Genomic DNA, 20,342 nt, shown 5'->3' on the forward strand with positions numbered 1-20,342 from the left:
CACTTGGGATTGATTAAATAATTTGTTCCACATTTGTATTAGTTTATACAAGCACTTGTACCTTGGGGATAGAAAGTGTCCCCCTTGTACAGTATACTATCCATCAAGAGATCGGTCTTAGACAAGCTTGTGCCTTCCTCTTGTTGCCCGAGCCCCACACTCGGCAGGGTGGGGGGTTGCTCCTTGCAAATAATAGTCCTAGGGTCTCCACCATGTCGGGTTCTCACACTGTTCCACAGTTTGGTAAGGGGAGTTGGATGTGTAGGATTTAACTCCTCTCCCCCCTCCCTCCTGTTCCTTTTTTCCAATGAGACATGCCACATCGAGAGTCCATTGCAAGTCCAAACTATTTTGTCTATCTTTGTCCAATTGCAGCTGAACTATTGGTTGCCATCTCTATTTTCCATTTCAGTAGTATAACATCATAGTTACTAAACCAACCGCGTACAGAGAAGTGTGGAACTGATTTGCTCCTGACAGTGCATGCAAATTTTCCACGTGGGTCTCATGACCAAGCTTCATAACCTAGAAATCTTGCTGTCATAAACCACAACTTCAGTTAGCTCTATTACCATTGTAAAAGTTGTTGAAGCTCCTAATCATTGGGGATGACAGTGGATCCTTCATTTCCTATCTTGCTACAACCAGCTGGCAACTCTTATTGCTTCCAACTTACTTGGCCTCTGAGACTTTAGGTGCTGGTATGGCAAGCCAACTTCTCAATTTATGGCTGCTGCTTAGTGAAGCTGACTGACTGTTACATTGGGGTATTTGTTCCTATCTTAGTCCAGCCTGTCGTTTATGTTTGTTTTGTAGATTCTTAGTTGCCTCTGATGGCTTATCTAAACAATTGCTGATTCAGAATCAATCAGTACTGGTGATTCATTCCTTTTGATTAACATAAAAAACCTACAGCACAATACACAATGACTATTAAGTCATTATCAATCACCTTGTATTTTCTTGATACTCCCAGAGAACTTCATAGACCACTAACCATCCTTGTAGGTCACAACCTCGAATTGCTGGTTCAGTCTGAAAACACTGACTATTCTTTTCTGGGATACTTGTTTAAAAAGGTCCCTCTGGCTACCATTAGGTTAATTGGCTACTGTAAATTACTCCTATAGTCTGTGGGTGGTAGGAACATGAGGGAGTTGATGGGCATGTGAGAGGATAGGTTTCAGAGTGATGTGGGGAAATGGGATTCCTCTGGGAGGCACCAAAGCCTCAAAGGGCCAAATGGCCATCTCCAGTGTCGTAAGGAAATATGTCAATGAATTCTGCATTTTCTGTTTTTATTTTTTTGACCTTCTATGTAATGGATGCACAGTACATCTTGTTGACAATACCTGCCAACTGCTGCATAGTCGGTACTGGTTGGAAGCAGGAAGACCATTCTGGCATGGTGAACTCTGAATTTTTCATTGATCTAATAACAATGTTGTTATCTGTTGTTTGTAACTTTGTTTTTCATCTTCAAAAAAATAATAACCAAACCTGAAGGTGTAGTGAACTGTGAGGAGGGTAGAAATAGAATTTGAGGTATAAACTGGCGTGGGTGGATAGGTGCAGATGAAATTTAATGCTGGAAATGTAAAGTTTTACATTTTGTTAGGAAGGATGAGAAGAGAGAATATAAACTAGAGGGCTCAATTCCAAGAGAAGTCCAAGAGCACAGATTTGGGAGTGACGGGGTATTTTTCATTGAAAGTGATATGACTGGTTGAGAAAGTGGTTTGAAATATAGTCCAGATCCCAAATGCTTTTTATCTGAAAGGAAGTATTTGAAGGGCTGTGGGGAGAGGGTGAGTATTTGGTATTGGTTTATTATTGTCACTTGAACAGAGGCCTGTCTCGTCTTGCATACCGTTCGAACTGATCAATTCATTACACAGTGCATTGAGGTACTACAGGGTAAAAACAATAAAAGAATACAGAGTAAAGTCTCACAGCTACAGGGAAATGCATTGCAGGTAGACAATAAGGTGCAAAGTCAAACAAGGTAGATTGTGAGGTCAAGAGTCCATTTCATCGTATAAGGGAACCGTTCAGTAGTCTTATCACCATGGGATAGAAGCTGTCCTTGAGCCTGGTGGTATGTGCTCTCAGGCTCCTGTATCTTCTACCTGATGGGAGAGGGGGAGAAGAGAGAATGGCTCAGGTGGGTGGGGTCTTTAATTATGCTGGCTGCTTCGCCAAGGCAGCGAGAGGTATAGACAGAGTCCATGGAGGGGAGGCTGGTTTCTGTGATGTGCTGGGCTGTGTCCACAACTCTGCAGTTTCTTGCGGTCCTGGGCAGAGCAGTTGCCATACTTTCTATGCTTTCTATGAATTCATACTTTCTACGGTGCATCAATAAAAGTTGGTGAGTGTCAGAGGGGACATGCCAAATTTCTTTAGCCTCCTGAGGAAACAGAGGCACTGGTGAGCTTCCTTAGCCATGGCGTCTATGTGATTGGACCAGGACAGGCTATTGGTGATGTTCACTCCTAGGAAGCTCTCGACCTCAGCACCATTGATGTAGACAGGTGCATGTACACCACCCCCTTTCCTGAAATCATTGACCAGCCCTTTTGTTTTGCTGACATTGAGGGAAAAGTTGTCGTGACACCATGTTACTAAGTTCTCTATCTCCTTCCTGTACTCCGACTCGTCATTATTTGAGGTACAGCCTACTACAGTAGTATCATCTGCAAACTTGTGGACAGTGTTAGAGCAGAATCTGGCCATGCAGTCATGAGTATATAGGGAGTAGAGAGCAGCCTTATGGGACACCAGTGTTGAGAATAATCGTGCTGGAGGTGTTGCTGCCTATTCTCACTGATTGCGGTCTGTTGGTCAGAAAGTCAAGGATCCAGTTGCAGAGGTGGGTTTTGAGTCCCAGGTCTTGGAATTTGGTAATGAGTTTGTTTGGAATTATAGTATTGAATGGGATCAGCTGGATTGCTGTTGTAGAGAGCCGCCACCTGTTATCATTCAGCGATTCTGTGATAAATAGAAATGAAGAGAACAAAAACACAAGTTGTAATGAACCTGTATAAAACCTGGTTCAGCTTCAACTGGAGTATTGTGTCCAGTTTTGGACACCACATTATAGAAAAAATATGAAGCCTTTTGTGAAGGTGTAGATGAAATCTACCAACATGATTCCAGAGAACAGTGGAGAAGCTAGGGTGATTTGCCTTGGAACAGAGGGGAGGTTGTGAGGGTATCTGATGTACTTAAAATCATGAACAAGATAGAAAGTGTTGGCAGAGAAGCAAAGAGTGAGAGAGTCTACAATGAAAGTGATTGGCAAATGAACCAAACGTAGCATGGAGAACAATAGTTTGTTCAGTGAGTGGGTAAGATTCTGACTTTACTGTCAGATAATTGTGAAGGAAGATTAAATTCTGGTGTTCAAAAGTAAGCTGGATAAGTATCTGAAAGAATTTGGAAGGCTATTGGGAAAGGGAAGTTGGTACATAGAGCAGGTACAAACCTAGTGGGCCAACTGTTCTGTGATTCTATGTGAATTCCCAGCAATAAATTAATTGTGGGAAACTCCCATTTTTTGTTTTGCAATCAGACAGCCAGCATTTTGAGTCAGCAAAGAATGAAATGTTGTAGGATAATCAGCACACCACTCGACAGAGCCATGTCCAGATTAGCACAGGTGAGGTCTGGGGATAAGATTCTTAGCAATATGTGTGTTGATGGAACAATTGCATAGCTTGGAGCCTCAGGTGGATCGTTTTGAAATAATTGAATGTGTATGGAGAATTAATGAAAGAGAAATTAAAACTGGACAAGAACTTTTCCCCCTATTTTGCCTTCCTATATTCCCAAACTTGGGCAATTACATTAGATCTCAGCAACAAGCAATCTGCTGGAGGAACTCAGTGGGTCAAGCAGCATCTGTGGGAGGAAAGAAATTGTTGATGCTTCATGCTGAAACCCTGCATCAGGTCCGAGGCTGGAGAGGAAGAGTATAAAGAAAAGGGGACTGGTGAGAAAGGAGTCCAAGGTGATTAGTGGACTGGGAGGTGGGAAGGGGTATAAGATGACAGGGAGGTTGTGCCAGGTAGAAAATTGGAGCCGGAATAGAGTTGGGAGGCAGTGGCAGGTGAATGATGGAGGTAGACAGAAAAAAGTATGGAGAGGCATATGGAGCAAGATAGGAGGAGGGAAGTGTGAAGATTGGAAGGCAGCTGCTGGAGGGAGAGAAGCAGGAATACAGAGGGCTGCCAGTGCTGGAAACCATTAGGGGAGAGGTGAATGGCAGTTGGAACCGGAACCAGATGGGTTGGGGGTGGGACCTGTGGGTGAACTGTGCGTGTGTAGCTGGTGGATGAAATCAGGAGGGGGAAGGGGGGGGCTGGGGGGGGGGGGGTGGTATGAGGGAAAGGAAACAAAAAAGATACAAACTTTGTCAAACACATACAACCACAAGTTACAATTCCCTGAATTTTAAAAAGAAACCCATTGTGGGCTTGGTAGAAATCTGAACAGAGATTAGAATATTAATAAATAGACTAAAACTGTCAGAATCTGGCAATATTGTTTCATAGGATTGTACAGCACAGACACAGGCCCTTCAGGCACCAAGTAGGAGCTGTGGGCATGCTAAGTTGGTGCTGGAAGAGTGGCGACACTTGCGGGCAGCCCCCAGCACATTCTCAATAATGTAAAAAGACACGTTTCACTGTGTGTTTCGATGTACGTGTGACTAAGAAATATCCTGTGTCTTATCCATGCTGACCACTGTCCATATCTATACTAGTTCCAGTTACTTGTATTTTGTCCGTGGTCTTCTACGTTTTGGCAATTGAAGTGCTTGTCTAGGTACTAAAATGTCGTGAGAGTAGTTATTTTTAAGATAATGTGTTTCACATGAATTGTTGTCATTGGCATTTTCAACCTGGTCCTCTGCACAATTGTTGTGCATCACTGTCATAGTATTATTTATGATGAAGCAATCTGCATCTCCCTGTTGTCAGTCACTTCAACTCCCCCTCCCACACTATCACTGATATGTCAGTCCTCGGCCTCCTCCACTGCCAGGAGAATTCCAAGTGCAAACTGGAGGAACAGCACCTCATTTTCCGTCTTGGAACCTTGCAGCCTGACGGCATGAATATTGAATTCTCCCACTTTAGGTAATCCCCACCCACCCACCACCACCATCATGCTGCTGCTCTTCTTCCCTTTCCTAGCCTTTTTTTTCTACCTTTTTTTTTACCTCTCTCCTTACCTTTGACCTATTCCCCTGGTGGATCTGCTCTCCCCTCCTCCCCCGCACCTGCCCATCACTATCTCTTACCTGCATCTACCTATCACCACCCTGTGCCCACCCCGCCTCCCCTCTTTTGTCCACCTATCACTGCTCTGCTTTTCCCTCCTATATATTGGGCTTCCCCTTTTCCCATCTTCAGTCCTGAAGAAGGGTCCTGACTTGAAACGTTGCCTGCCTGCTTTTCTCCACGGATGCTGTCTGGCCTGCTGAGTTCCTCCAGCATCATCGTGTTTTTCATCTAGATTCCAGCATCTGCAGTCCTTTGTTTCTCTGGTATTATTTATGTTGATTGGGAGAGAGAGTGGACCAAGTGGAATTTAAGCACCAGTGTAGACATGAGTAGAACATTTAGTGTTTGAGCAGTGCACTTTTTTGTGAGTGGCCAAGCCAGTTTATTTTGTTTTAATTATTGGAGAAATGTATTGGTTTATTATAGCATAGTTATACTTTCCCTGCTAGCATTAAATCACAAAAGGAAAGGCAAACAAAAGTTGCAGATGGTCTGAGATCTGAAGAGGAGTCGTATAAAGTTGCCAGATAAAGTAGCAAGCCTGAGGATTGGAAGCAGTGTGGAAGTTGGCAAAACAGGACCGAGATTAACCAAAAATAGAGTATGATGGTGCACTTACAAGGAACATCAAAGCAGACTGTAAAAGCTTTTCCAAGAATGTAATAAAAAGATTGAAGACAAATGTTGTCAGAAATCGGAACATTTATTATGGGGAGCAAAGAAACAGCTGACCATTTAACTGAATATTTTGGTTCTGCCTTTGTGGATGGAGACGCAAATAACTTCCCAAAAGTGCTAGAGAACTAAAAACCTAATGAAAAGGAGAAAGTGAAGGACATTGCTGTTAGTAAAAAAAAAAGTGAGAAATTAATGGGACCAAAAGATAACTTCCCAGGGCCTGAAAATCTGCATCCCAGAATACTATCAGTAGAAATAGTGAATGCCAAATATCAGTGGTAGCAACACCACTAGGGTATTATAAAGGATGTAGTAAAAGTACACTTGGAAAATATCAAGGGATTAGACAAAGTCAAGGTGGATTTATGAAAGGGAAATTGTGCTGGACAAGCCTAGTGGAAAATTTTGAGGATTGGGAAACGTTGGTGTATCTAGGTGTCTGTAAACATCAGACAGTGATAGAAAACGTGCAGGTGCAGCAAGCAGTTAAGTCAGTTAACCTTCATTGGCAAGAGTTTTTTTTTTGACAAACCAAGATTTCTTACTACTATACAAAGCTTTGAGACCACTTCTGCAGTATTTTAGTTCTTCAGCACTCACAACCTCATCTTCACCATGGACGTCCAGTCCTTACATACCTCCATTCCCCATCATGACGGCCTCACCGCCCTCCACTACTTCTTTCTTGACCAGAAATAGAACTAGTCCCCTTCCACTAACACTCTGCTCCATCTGGTTGAACTTGTCTTCACCATTAACAACTTTTCTTTTGATTCCTCTCACTTTCTACAGACCAAGGGCGTAGCTATGGGCACTCGCACTCGCATGGGTCGCAGATATGCCTGTCTCTTTGGGTACATTGAACAGTCTCTGTTCCAAGCCTACTCTGGCCCCATGCCTTAACTCTTTCTCCACTATGTCAATGACTGCATTGGTGCCACCTCTTGCACCCATGTGGAATTCAACAGTTTCATAAATTTTGCCACTAATTTTCACCCAGTTTGCCAATTCACTTGGACTATCTCTGACAACTCCTCTCTCCTTCCTCAATCTTTCCATCTCATTCCCCACCCCTTCTGCCTTTCGCAGGGACCGCTCTCTCCACTAGTCCCTTGTTCACACCACCCACCCACCCCCCCACCCCCACACCAATCCCTCTCCCACCCTGGGAACTTTCCACTGCCCCTGCCATAGGTACAACACCTGCTCCTACACCATCTCCATCCAGAGACCCAAACCGTCCTTTCAGATGAGACAGAGATTCACCTGCACCTCCCTTAATATCATCTACTGCATTCAGTGCTCCAAGTGTGGCCTCCTCTACATTGGTGAGACCAAACGTAGACTCGGTGACAGTTTTGCAGAGCACCTGCGCTCTGTAACCGCGAACTGCATCTTCCCGTTGCCAGTCACTTCAACTCCCCCTCCCACACTATCACTGATATGTCAGTCCTCGGCCTCCTCCACTGCCAGGAGAATTCCAAGCACAAACTGGAGGAACAGCACTTCATTTACCGTCTTGGAACCTTGCAGCGTAACGGCATGAACATTGAATTATTGAATTCTCCCACTTCAGATAATCTGACCCCACTTCCCAAAAACCCCTCTTCCCCCCCCACAAATGCTGCTTCTCTTCCATTTCCTAGCCTTTTTTCCTCACTTCTTACCTTCGACCCACCCCCCGGTGGATCTGCTCTCCCCTCCCCCACACCTGCCTATCACTATCTCTTACCTGCGTCGACCTATCACCACCTGTGCCCACCCTGCCTCCCTGCCTTTGTCCACCTATCACTGCTCTGCTTTTTCCTCCTATATATTGGGCTTCCCCTTTTCCTATCTTCAGTTCTGAAGAAGGGTCCTGACCCGAAATGTTGACCACCTGCTTTCCTCCACGGATGCTGCCTGGCCTGCTGAGTTCCTCCAGCAGCATCGTGTTTTTGATCTGGAGTATTTTGTGCAGTTCTCTTCACTTGCCATAAAATGAATTTATCAAAAGTTCACCAGACTGGTTCCTAGAATGACAGGACTGTTGTAGGAGGAGAGATTAGTTAATGCAGGCTGATAGCAACAGACTTTAGAAAATGGGAGGAGTTATCACTGAAAATTCTAAGAGGGCTTCACAGGGTGGATGCAGGGAGGATGTTTTCCCTTACTGGTGGCAACTAGAACGAGAGGTATCTCAAGATAAGCGGTAAGGCAGAGGGCAGTGGAGTCAATGTTGCTGAATATATTAAGAAAGATTTATACGTGCAAAAGACATCAAGGGGTATGAGAAAAGAGCAGGAATGTGCTACTGAGATAGATGATCAGCTGTGATCATATTGAATGGCAGAGCAGGCTTTCCAACAAGACTTTTGTTGGACAGAGATTGAAACATTCAATCCAGATAATGAACTTAAGGGTTGAAGCGGAAATCTGAGCAACATAATACTGCATCTACCCTCTAAATTTTGCCATTGAAGAGAAATGGGATCCATTTAATCCTTAAAGATACCCACTCTGATGGGGCCATGCTCGGCAAAATGCTGACATTGGCACAATGGTATTGCAGGAGGTTTGAAATAGCTTTAGAGTTAGTTTCTTGGAATAACCACCAATGGGCAAGGGAACAAGGATAACATTTCCCTTTAACAATGTGCTACTCTTTTGAGTACCTAGACTCGGGCAGTTAAGAGTGCTGGTTATTGTAGTTGTTTGAAAACTGCATTCTACAGTGGAAATCCTGTTGGCCCCTTGTGCATGTTCTGCTGTTGAACACAATCATGCCGCTTTCTTGTATTAACCCCACATTCCTTGATTCCCTTAATATGTGAAAATCTATCAAACCTTGTCTTCTGTTAAATCAACTATTCAGTATGTTCATCGGAAATTAGAAGCTTGGATATTAATATTATGAGTTCCATTTCAAATAATTAGGATAGTGATTTCATCACTAGAGGCACAAGAGACTGAAAACGCTGAAATTTGGAGCACCAAACAATCCGCTGGAGGAACTCAGTTGATCAAGCAGCATCTCTGGGCTGTGGTGGGGAGGGAAGGAATTGTTGACACTTCTGGATGAAACTCTGCTTCAGGACTGAGAGGGGAGATGGCCAGTATATAGAGATGGGGAGAGGTGACAAAGTGATTGGTGGTCTGAAGGGGGAAGGATGACAGGCAGGTAGGGGAGGGGAAGGGGTGGAGTAGGGAGATGGGCAGGTGATGATAAAGACAGGAAAAAATGAGGCAGATGGAGTGAGGTGGGGGAGGAGACAGTGAAGATGGAGGCAGCTTCACTGAACCTTACTAGTGTCTCAAGGCCCGAATTATTAATCTGGAGACAAGTTTGAATTCCAGTGCAGCAGAAAGGGAATTTATAGTATAAGGAATTAAACTTAAATCTGGAATATAAAGCTGATAGTACCATGAAGCTACCAGATTGCTGCAAAATGCCATCTGTTTTGCCAATGTCTGTACATGTGGCTCCAGACCCAACAATGTGGGTTACTCGCAGTGGAAATTAGGGGTGGACGTTAATGCTGTATGGGCTAGCAATGTCCACATCCTGTGAACAAATAACAAAAAAATGTCTGCATCATGTCATGAACTGGTGCTTAAAATAAATTTTGCTTCTCGTGTACATTAATTTATTTCAATAAGTGTTATTATTGGGAGACTTCCAAGCTGGTGGAAGACAGCAGGAAATTGCCCTAAACTTTGCACAGGAATCATCCAACAAAACTAAAGAGTTAAAGCAAATATCAGGAGGCTATCCTATAAACTGAAAGGGCACTTTCACAAGTATTTGCTATCGTGGCCTTTTTTTGGGTGGAGGAAACCAGTTTATTGAGAGAGTAAACATTGGAAATAACTTGTCCAGAATCTAGCAGTTGTTCTTGTAGCAAGGAGTATGAGTCCATTTTGTCAAACAAACAGAACGTTCCTTAAAGTTAGATGAAATCCAGCATTGGTTTCCCATTAACTGTCCAGATTGGTGGCAGTGAAGGGTCCTTCTGAATGGAAGTCTTATACTGGTGTATGTTATTTGATCCGTGTGTATATTTGCCAGTATAAATAGCCCCAGAATTATGCATCTGTGCACACACGTTGTTTTCTTCCTCCCATGTGATTGATTGTTCATTTCTGGGAATCAATGGGAAGATGTATTTAAAAGTCCCTTGTGATTTCAATGTTTGTGTGTGTGTGCGCGCCAAGTTCCTTTTAATCAGCTGCTGAATGGAACAAATAAGCCAGTTTCACAAAATAATTCCATAAGTTCTCGGCGTGGGTTGAACCAAATTTGTTGATTAAAAATGGGTATCTAAAAAAAAGCTAGCTTATTAATTGAGATTTTATTTCTCATTTACTGCTAGCAGTTTTTAATGAAATCTAGGCTTGTTGTCTTATTTCCTGAAAGTGAGTTGCTTTGTTGGGGGGAAAAAGTAGAAAGTAAAATTTTAGAGGAGTGTATTTTAAAATAAATTTGGGCCCACTTTGTTGCCATTAGAAAAATTGCTGCCATTACCCAGAAACTGAACCTTGCTCCCAGCTGTAAAAGGATGAGCAAGTCCTTGTGCTGTGGTGAAGCAGCACTGCAGGCATAGGTAAATGGTACAGTATTGAGGTCAGTTACCTGCACTAGCAAAGTACCAAGAAACCTGGAATTCCATCTCTCAAAGCACATATGACATTATCTTCCTCCCACTGTCTGACTCACAGGTCGCACGTAGAGGTGGATTGGAGTACATGGCACTGCAAGGGTAGTAACCCAGGCATGTAATCCAGAAGCACACTGTTCTGCTCTGGCAGCACATTTAACTTGCCAGCTCTCACAAGCAATTTGTGTAGCTGCTTTAGGCAACAGCCACACCAATCTCCAAATCCTTGTAACACTGAAATCAAGAATTGGACTCAAGTGAGTCGAGTTGGATTTGAAGAGATTTGTTTCACTCCATTACTGATGTCTCTCTCTCTTGCTCATTTAGATTTTGTGGCATACTAAATATTTGCATACGAGTTCTGTTACATTTACTTGGATGACTGTTCCTCTTAATATTCTATTCCAGTACATTTGTATAAATTGAGAGCTATTAACTGATGAATACTGCATGATTGAGAGTATTCTGTAGTTGCTTCATATGGCCTAGGTGACGAGGTTGAATTCCTTGTTTTCCATAGGTTCAGGTGTAGCATTGACTGACTTACAAGGGGAAAAAGATGACCGATGCCAGTGAGATGTTAGCTGCCGCCTTAGAGCAAATGGATGGCATCATAGCAGGTAAGACATTGCTTAAAAATTCCTGATTGGCTTTGTACCATAAATAATCACTATAAACATTTACTGGAGCTGTCTCTGTGTAAAGCAGTTGCATTTGGTACGTAGAACCATGTCTAGATACCGACGTGTTTAAACAAAAACCTCATTGTGAATAGTATTGTTAAATCCCACAAGAAAATTCCAGCTAATGATTGCAAATGAGATGCCTGAGGCGGCCTATAATAAAATAGATGAGCCGCAGTCAGATGATGATATGAGGCAATAGTTTTATTTTTGCCCTGTTGAAGCAGAACAGTCTTCTACATTGGTACAGCTTCGGAATAAAGATCAATCACATCGAGTACTTGCCTTGAGTGGAAGTGCAGAATGATTTCCCTGGAGAAGGCACTGCCAGTCTGCTTCACCCCAGCTTCAGGCTCTGGATTTGCACCACAGTTTAAATATTGATGCAGAGTGGAAACACTTTTGTACTAACATTAAATGCATTGTGGTGTAAGAACATGATGCAAATGTACTCTGCTGCCTAATTATCTATCCTGACCACCTCTCCCTCGACCAATGCTCCCAAAGCAGATTTATCTTTTTTTATCGTGAGACCTGTGTAACAGTGCAGCTAAAACATTTGTTTGTGTCAGTAATGACAATAGTAAACCAATTACCAATACCAATTGAAGTTGAGAAGTGTCATGCTTTGAGAAGGAGCTTCCTGCAACACCTCACCACCTCCCTTCTATTCTTGCTCTTTCCTTCAATAGCTTACAACCTATATTAACCACATGGATGAAGTGACGGTATTGTCGTCAGATAAATGGGGAAGAAAGTTGTGAGGAGGATACGGGCTGCAAAGGACTCTACATGAGTAATGGAATGGACCGCAACTTAGTGTAACCTGAGGAAATGCAAGGCTATCTGCTTTTGTAGAAAGAATGAAAATTGAGAATTTTGTTCAAATGGAGAGAGATTACAGACTTACAAAATAAACCGCTTGGTGGAGCTCAATGGGTCAGGCAGCATCTGTAGAGAGAAATGGGCAGTCGACGTTTTGGGTCAAGACCCTTCATCGGGAGAACTTATAAATCATTCCCAGAGATAGGTGCCATGAAAGACTTTGCCCTCAAGGGGAAACCTAGGTAAAAGGGATACCTAGGTAAAAGGGATGTAGGTTCAGAATAATGGGTGACCCATTTAACATAGAGAAGAGGTTTACCAAGGTGCTGTCTGGATTAGAGGGTATGAGCTATAAGGAGAGGTTGGACAAACGAGTTGTTTTCTTTGGAATTGGTAATTGGTTTATTATTGTCACATGTACTGAGGTGCAATGAAAAACTGTTTTCAATGCTACCCATACAGATCATTTCATCACTTCAGTGCATCGAAGTAGTTCAAGGGAAAAGCAATAACAGAATGAAGAATATAGTGTTACAGAAAAGGTGCAGAGTGGAACATTGGAGGCTTAGGGGAAACCTGATAGATGTTTATAAGATTATGAGAAGCATAGGTCAGAATTTTTTTGTGGGGTACATATGTCCAATACATGCATTTAAGGTGAGACAGGGAAAGTTTTATTTTGCACAGTGGTAGGTGCCTGGAACGGGCTGCCGGGGAGAGTGGTGGAAGCAGATACAATAGTGGTGCTGAAGAGGCTTTTGGATAGATGCATGAATGTGCAGGGAATGGAGGGATATGGATCATGTGCAGGCAGAAGGGAATTAGTTCGGCATCATGTTCAGCACAGACGTTGTGGGCTGAAGGGCTTATTCCTGTTCTGTACTGTTCTATGTCATGAATCTTTGGAATTCTGTCCCGGAACTCTGGAATATATTCAAAGCTGAGATACAGGATTCTGGTCCATAGGGTTTTAGGGAATGGGCAGGAAAGTAGAGTTGAGGCGAAGATCAAATCAGCTGTGATCTTATTACCTCCTCCTGCTGTTTGTTATGTTAATGCTTGAATGGTACCAGGCCTCCAAGGTTTAATGGATGAGGAGATTAAACAACCTAGGATTGTATTTCCTGGAATTTGGAAAAATGATGTGATTTGACTACTCCTTCAGCTGTTTCTTATGACTGGCTTTCAAAAAAATTGAGTAATAGGATTCCTCTTGCCCTTGTTTTTTTTTGATCTTTCTGATTCCTCACAGGGAGCTGTCTTTTAGTTGGTATAGAACACTACAGCACAGAACAGGCCCTTCGGCCCACAATGTTGTGCCAATATGGCTCATCCCTTCTACCTGTAGAAATCCCATATCCCTCTATTTTCCTCTCATTCATGTGCCCATCCAAGCCCCTCTTAAAAGCTCCCAATGAATTTGCCTCCACCACCCTATCAGGCAGTGCATTCCAGGCATCCACCACTCTCTCAGTAAAAAAAAATACGTGCCCCTGACATCTGTTCTGATCCTACCCCCTCTCACCTTAAGTGCATGCCCTCTGGTATTAGATTGCTCAATAATGGGCAAAAGATATTGCTTGTCCACCCTATCGTATGTGTTGGATGTGGGTGGGAAATCCAGATTCTCTTCTGTTAAAGGAGCAGGGTTAGAATTCCTGTTTGGCCCTCTGGAAGTACTCTGCAAGCTGTGGTGTTACTGAGAATTTCTAATGGGGAGGTGATTGTCAAAAATTCTTTGTAGAAAATTTTCTGAAAATTTCTTCCCACTTGAGATAAAAGCTTTACACTTTGTCAAATTATTGCTATAAATCTAATAATTTAATCCAGAATACTATCAATATGAAATGCAACTATTTGAATCATAGTCATATATCACTGAAACACCTTCAGCCCCACCACATCTACACTGACTGATCCACCCATCTGTAATAATTCTGTTTACCTGATTAGGTTCATAACCTTCTGTGCCATGCCGATTTCAATTGCTTGCTTCGATGTTGCTTAAATGTTGTGAGAGTACATGTCTCCACCACCTCCTCAGGCAGTGCATTGTAGATTCCAGCTACTGTGAAAATATTCTCCCTCAGATCCTCTCTAAACCACCTACCTCTCGCCTTAAACCTATGACTTCTCATTTTAGACATCCTTGCCTTGGGGATAGAAGATACCTACCATCTGTCTTATCTATTCACCTCATAGTTTGTAAATAGAAATCCTTTTGCTCTCACTTCCTGTCCCAACCTCAGTATCTCTCTGGTGGATTTAAAGAATCTCATTCCCACTCGCAAATGCTGTACTCAATAAATTCCTGGATGCTGTCCCAGGGTAATGTGAGTAAGCTGTTTGTTTTTGGTTATATATTGCAGACTTTAATTAGTTACATCTGTCATTTATCACAATAGTAAGATTGCTTGAATTCCTCAAATTTACTATTTTGTAGAGTACTGGATAGCATGCTCAGGAGCTTTATTGGTATATTGGCTGTGGTAGCTTGATATAACTGCATCATTTACAATATTAGACACTCGGGAATTTTTCTGATATGTTAGCCTGTTGAGTGGAAGTCAATCAGTAGCCTATCTTCTAAGACATTAACGTACCTTATCTGCATAAGAAGTGAATTTAATAAAGATGATCCAATTTCCAGCCCAAGTTGTAGACTTGACCTGGTCCCTGATTTCAAAGTGATATTCATTACTTGTATTCATGAGAGTTAACCTTTTCTCATTAACCTCTCACTAGGTTCGAAGACCTTAGACTACTCAAATGGTCTGTTTGACTGCCAGTCGCCCAACTCCCCGTATATAGGCAGCCTACGAGTGTTACACCTGGTGGAAGACCTTCGAGGACTGCTGGAGCTGATGGAGAATGAGGAGAAGGACGGACTGCGCTGTCAGATACCAGACTCCACTGCAGAACTTCTCGCTGAATGGCTACAGAGTCACCTGGTGAGTAGTGCGGTGTAGAACGTCCACATTCCCTGTTCTGTATTTGTTTGTGGCTGGTTATTTTTAATGTCTTTCCCATCCTTGCACTGTCACCAGTGTGAGAACGTGGAGGCACGAGAGTGCTAGAACCTGGAGCAAAAAAACAAACTGTCAGCAGGTCAGGCAGCATCTGTAGAGGGAAATGGACAGTCAACATTTCAGATCAGCCCTGATGAAGGGTCTCAACCAGAAACATCAACTTTCCATTTCCTTCTACAGATGCTGCCTAACCTGTGGAGTTCTTCCAACATGGGGACACAAGAGACTGCAGATGATGGAATCTGGAGCAACACACAAAAAGCTGGAGGAACTCAGTGGGTCAGGCAGCATTTGTGGAGGGAAATGGACTTGATGTTTCAGGTCGAGACCCTTCATCTGGACAGCCAATGTAAAAATGTGAATGGAAGGTCACGTCACAATCAACAGCAGATCCCTAAGGAATGTTGATGAACCCCAAGGTCCCCCTGTTCAAGTCTATAGTGTCCTAAAAGTGGAAACACTAGTGGATAGGCTGCTGAAGAGTGCATATGGCATGTTTGCCTTCATAGGTCAGGACATAAAATATAAAAGTTGGGACATAGTGTTGCAACTTTACAAAGCACTGGTTAAACAGCACTTGGAGTACTGTGTGCATTTTTGGCCCCCATATTATAGGAAGGATGTGGTTGTACTGGAGAGAGTGCAGATGAGGTTTTCCAGAGTGTTTCCTAATTGAAGGATTTTAGTTATGGAAAGAGATTTGGTTAGGCTGAGTTTATTTTCTCAGGAGCAAAGGAGGCTGAACAATAACCCAATAGAGGTGTAAAAGATTCAGGAAGGCATAGATAGGGTAGATGGTCAGAATCTTTTTCCCATGATAAGGGTATCAAAAACAAGAGGCCATATGTTTAAAGTGAGAGGAAGGAGTTTTAAAGTTTTTACACAGAGTGGTTGATATTTGGAACTCGCTGCCAGAGGAGGTGGTGGTATCAGATACAATTAAACAAGTGATTAAGACATTTAAATAGGCAAGGCATAGAAGGATCCAGACCTACTGCAGGCAAATGGGATTAGTGTAGATGGGCAAAAAGGTCAGCTTGTGCAGAAGGGACAGTTTCTTTGTTGCACAACTCTATACCCTTTCTTTAAAAGAAAACTCTTGTTCATTCTTATGTTTAAGTGTCCTCTACACTACTCAATCACTATAACATTTCAAAGGCCTTTATAACCAATTACTTGGGTTGAATGTGGTTAATTTGCACACTGTCCCCCACAAACAGGTTAGATAAATGGCCAGTTAATCTATTACTGTCTTTGAAGCAGGTATATTAGCCAGTATTCAGAGGCAGCTCTCTGGTTGTCTTCAGAGTGCCAGGGTATCTACTGTATTCACCTAGCACCTCCAACCCTACAGCAAGAACTCCCCTCAGTACTGATCTATCAAATTTCTGTGTTCAGATTCTGGAGCTTCACTTAGAGAAAAGAGTGCCCATTACATTTGGGGGGGGGGGGGGGGGGGGGGAGTGTGGTGCAGTTGCTTGTGGGGTGCATGTGTATCTCTTTTGGTTGAGTGTTAAATGTGACTTTTATTTTGTTTCTAATGAACCTATGAGACTTTAAAAACAGAAAATAGTGGAAACACCCAGCATGTAAGACAGCATCTGTGGAAAGAAAAACAAGAGTTAAAGTATCAGTTTGAAGACCCTTCATAAAAACCAGGGATGAGAAAAGAAGTTGGTTTTAACTTTCAGCAAGGGTGGGAGAGGGATGTGTGGGAGGAGGGGAATATCTGTGATAGGCTGAGACTAGTATTGTCGTGGTGGTAAGTTGCTGATGATTCCACGTGGTCAATAAATTAGTGAGGATACTTAGAAGAAACAAACAAAAGCTGGGAAATAGTTCAGAGCTGCAGTGATTGCCCAGCAGGTCGAGCAGTGTCAGAGAGAGAAAAGCTGAGTTAATATTGCAGATGTATAATTTACCTGAGAACTGATACAAACAGAGAGCCAGTTTGTGCTGCTCGAAGTGGTCACCCAATTTGTGTTGGGTCTCGCTGTCTCGGGGCCAGATTGGAGGAAATTCTGGTGAGTTGCTGCTCCACCTGGAAGGGCTTTGTTTGTGTCCCTTGTCATGAACCAGCAACAAAAGAAACACACTGAGCATGATTCAGTGTTAAAAACTATTTTATTAATCACTACTTATGATAATACGTAAAATAAAAGTAAAAATGTTAGTATGTTAGAATTCAAAACTGTTAAACCTTGAACGTTAACCCCGAAACTAAACTCGTCGTGTGTGTGTGTGTGACAAAGTCCAAAACTCCCAGTTCCGGAATGGTTCTTAAAGTTCAGTTCCGCAAGCCATAAGGTGAAACATGAGCAAGGGTTTCTTCAACAACCACCGTTGTCTGAAGATAAGATGTAGATGTAGAAAAACATAGAGAGAGAGTACATACAAAATCCAAATGTTCCACGATGGACCCCAAACGACACTCCAGTGTTTACTCGGTAGTGACTTCCTCACCCCGAAAAGCATCCGAACCGTGGTCGTCCGCATACAAATACCTGTTTCCTTCTACAGGTCAGCAACAAAGTGAACTCCACCGGATTACTTCCAACTTCCATACATGGATTTCAGTGGCAAACACAGTTATTGTTTCTCATCCATCGATAGAGAAAACAAGCAGGCTGGTGTCTCTCTCCCTTCTCTCTCTCTCTCTCTCTTCTTCTTCTGACTTCTTCAACAACGTCATTACGTCCTTTATCTTCTATTGACGTAAGCACGCCCTACACACACACTCTCTATCTTAAAGGGACTTTCACTGAGTCCGTAACACCTCCCACCTAAAAAAAATTTTCCCAAGAAAATTTTAACCGCGCATACAGTTAGTAATGTTAATAATTATCATGCTACACAACTACAGACTATCAGATTAGTACAGATACATGTTTCCCATTTAACATCGGGAAAGACAATCAGCAATCACATTATCTTTGCCTTTAATGTGAGTTATCCTGAGATCAAACTCTTGCAAAATTAAACTCCAGTTTAACAGCCTTCTGTTCTTGTTTTTGACTCGGCTCAGAAACACCAGTGGGTTATGATCTGTATATACAGTCAATGGTTTCTGAGCGTTGCAAACATATACACTGAAATGTTGCAAGGCTAAAACAAGCGACAGTAATTCTTTCTCTATGGTGGAATAATTCTTTTGATGCTCATTAAATTTCTTTGAAAAGTAAGCTACAGGATGGTCAATATCATCAAGGTCACCCTTCTGCAACAATACAGCTCCTGCAGCTTCATCACTGGCATCTACTGCTAATGAAAATGGCTTTTCAAAGTCAGGTGTTTTGAGCACAGGATGGTAGCATAAAATGGCTTTCAGCTTCTCAAATGCTTCTTGACAAGAATCTGTCCAAACAAACTTTACTCCCTTCTTCAGAAGATTAGTTAGGGGAAGAGCAATATCAGCAAAATTTTTACAAAATTTTCGATAATATCCAACCATTCCCAAAAATCTTCTAACAGTCCTCATACCTGTGGGAATAGGGAACTCAGATATTGCTTGAACTTTTGCCTGAACAGGAGCTTGCTTGCCTTGACCTACAACATAACCAAGATACGTCACAGTGGCATGGCCAAATTCACTTTTAGCCAAGTTAACTGTAAGGTTAGCCTTGGAAAGTCTTTCAAACAACCTTTCTAACGCAGAGATGTGATCCTCCCATGTATCATTCCCAGTCACTAAGTCGTCAATGTAGGCATCTGTATGTTTTAACCCATGAATCACTGAATTAATCATTCTTTGAAATGTTGCCGGAGCATTTTTCATTCCAAATGGCAAAACATTGTATTCATACAATCCAGAAGGGGTTACAAAGGCTGAAATCTCCCTTCCTCTATCTGTTAATGGAACACACCAGTACCCTTTTAATAGGTCAATCTTTGTAAGAAATTTTGCCTTTCCCACTCTGTCTATGCAATCATCCACCCTAGGAATAGGGTAAGCATCTGACTTCGTTACAGCATTCACTTTCCTGTAATCTGTGCAAAATCTAACAGTTCCATCAGGTTTAGGTACGATAATACAGGGCGAACTCCAATTTGAAGTAGAATGTCTAATAATCATTTTCCAACATGTATTTTATTTCCTGATCAACAAGTTTACTTTTTTCCACATTCATTCGATATGGGTGTTGTTTGATTGGTTTTGCATCCCCAACATCAACATCATGGGTAATTATCGATGTTCTGTTTGGAACATCTGGGAACAGATTTTTAAATTTTAAAATTAATTCTCTCATCTGTTGTTTTTGTGAAACTTGTAAATGGTCCAACTTCGTTTCAAGGTTCTCCAGGATATTTTGGTTTTTTAGTTTCGATGGAACAATATTTGGTCTAAATTGGCCTTCCTCAACATCAACATCAGGCATTCTAGAAACAACCTTTACACCATCCACCAAGGCCACAACTGAATCCCTCTCATAATAAGGTTTTAGCATGTTTACATGACAGAGTTGTGTTCTCTTGTGTCTATCTGGTGTTATGATTATATATGTTAGATCAGTCACTCGAGATTCAATAACATAGGGTCCAGAAAAATGAGATTGCAAGGGATTATTTTGGCTAGGGAAAAATACCAACACCTTTTGCCCCACTGCGAATGTCCTAGGCCGAGCACGTCTATCAAAATATGTCTTCATTCTTATCTGGCTTGTTTTCAAATTCTCTCTCGCTAGCTGGCAGACTCTCTCCAACCGAGTTTTAAATTTTTGGACATAGTCCAACAAACTCAAGTGAACTTCCTCATTAACCCATTGCTCTCTTAACAACTCCAAAGGTCCTCTCACCCTATGTCCAAATACAAGCTCAAACGGACTAAATCCTATTGACTCCTGGATTGATTCTCTAACGGCAAACAAAAGTAAATGGATACCTTTGTCCCAATCCTTGGTGTTTTCAAAGCAATAAGTCTTCAGCATATTTTTGAGAGTAGAATGAAATCTCTCCAGAGCTCCTTGAGATTCTGGGTGATATGCAGATGATACAATCTGCTTTGCTCCCAGCTCATAGACTATTTGTTGAAAAATTTTTGACATAAAATTACTACCTTGATCAGATTGGATTTCTTTTGGCAAACCAAACAAGGTAAAAAATTTTAAAAGAGCCTTTGACACCGTCTTGGCCTTAATATTTCTAAGGGGTATTGCCTCTGGAAATCTAGAAGTGGCACACATGATGGTTAACAAATACTGATTT

The 20,342-nt window shown here is 42.1% G+C and overlaps 2 protein-coding genes across 8 annotated transcripts in view; one reads left to right on the plus strand and one right to left on the minus strand.

Annotated features, from left to right (window-relative positions):
- The window catches only part of LOC127578273 (NADH-cytochrome b5 reductase 3-like), a 644,669-nt gene that overhangs the window by 505,242 nt on the left and 119,085 nt on the right, over positions 1-20,342 (minus strand). The gene's annotated exons all lie outside the window — the stretch shown is intronic.
- ppfibp1b (PPFIA binding protein 1b) overlaps positions 1-20,342 on the plus strand; it is a 165,049-nt gene that overhangs the window by 49,700 nt on the left and 95,007 nt on the right. For all 7 annotated transcript variants that reach the window (XM_052030073.1, XM_052030074.1, XM_052030068.1 and 4 more), the window contains exons 2-3: positions 11,124-11,223; positions 14,857-15,062. In XM_052030073.1, coding sequence (XP_051886033.1) covers positions 11,163-11,223; positions 14,857-15,062 — 267 coding nt within the window. In that variant the 5' untranslated portion in view covers positions 11,124-11,162. The remainder of the gene's footprint in view (positions 1-11,123; positions 11,224-14,856; positions 15,063-20,342) is intronic.

Source organism: Pristis pectinata, chromosome 15 (genome assembly GCF_009764475.1).
Source record: "Pristis pectinata isolate sPriPec2 chromosome 15, sPriPec2.1.pri, whole genome shotgun sequence".
In the NCBI taxonomy this organism is placed as follows: Eukaryota; Metazoa; Chordata; class Chondrichthyes; order Rhinopristiformes; family Pristidae; genus Pristis; species Pristis pectinata.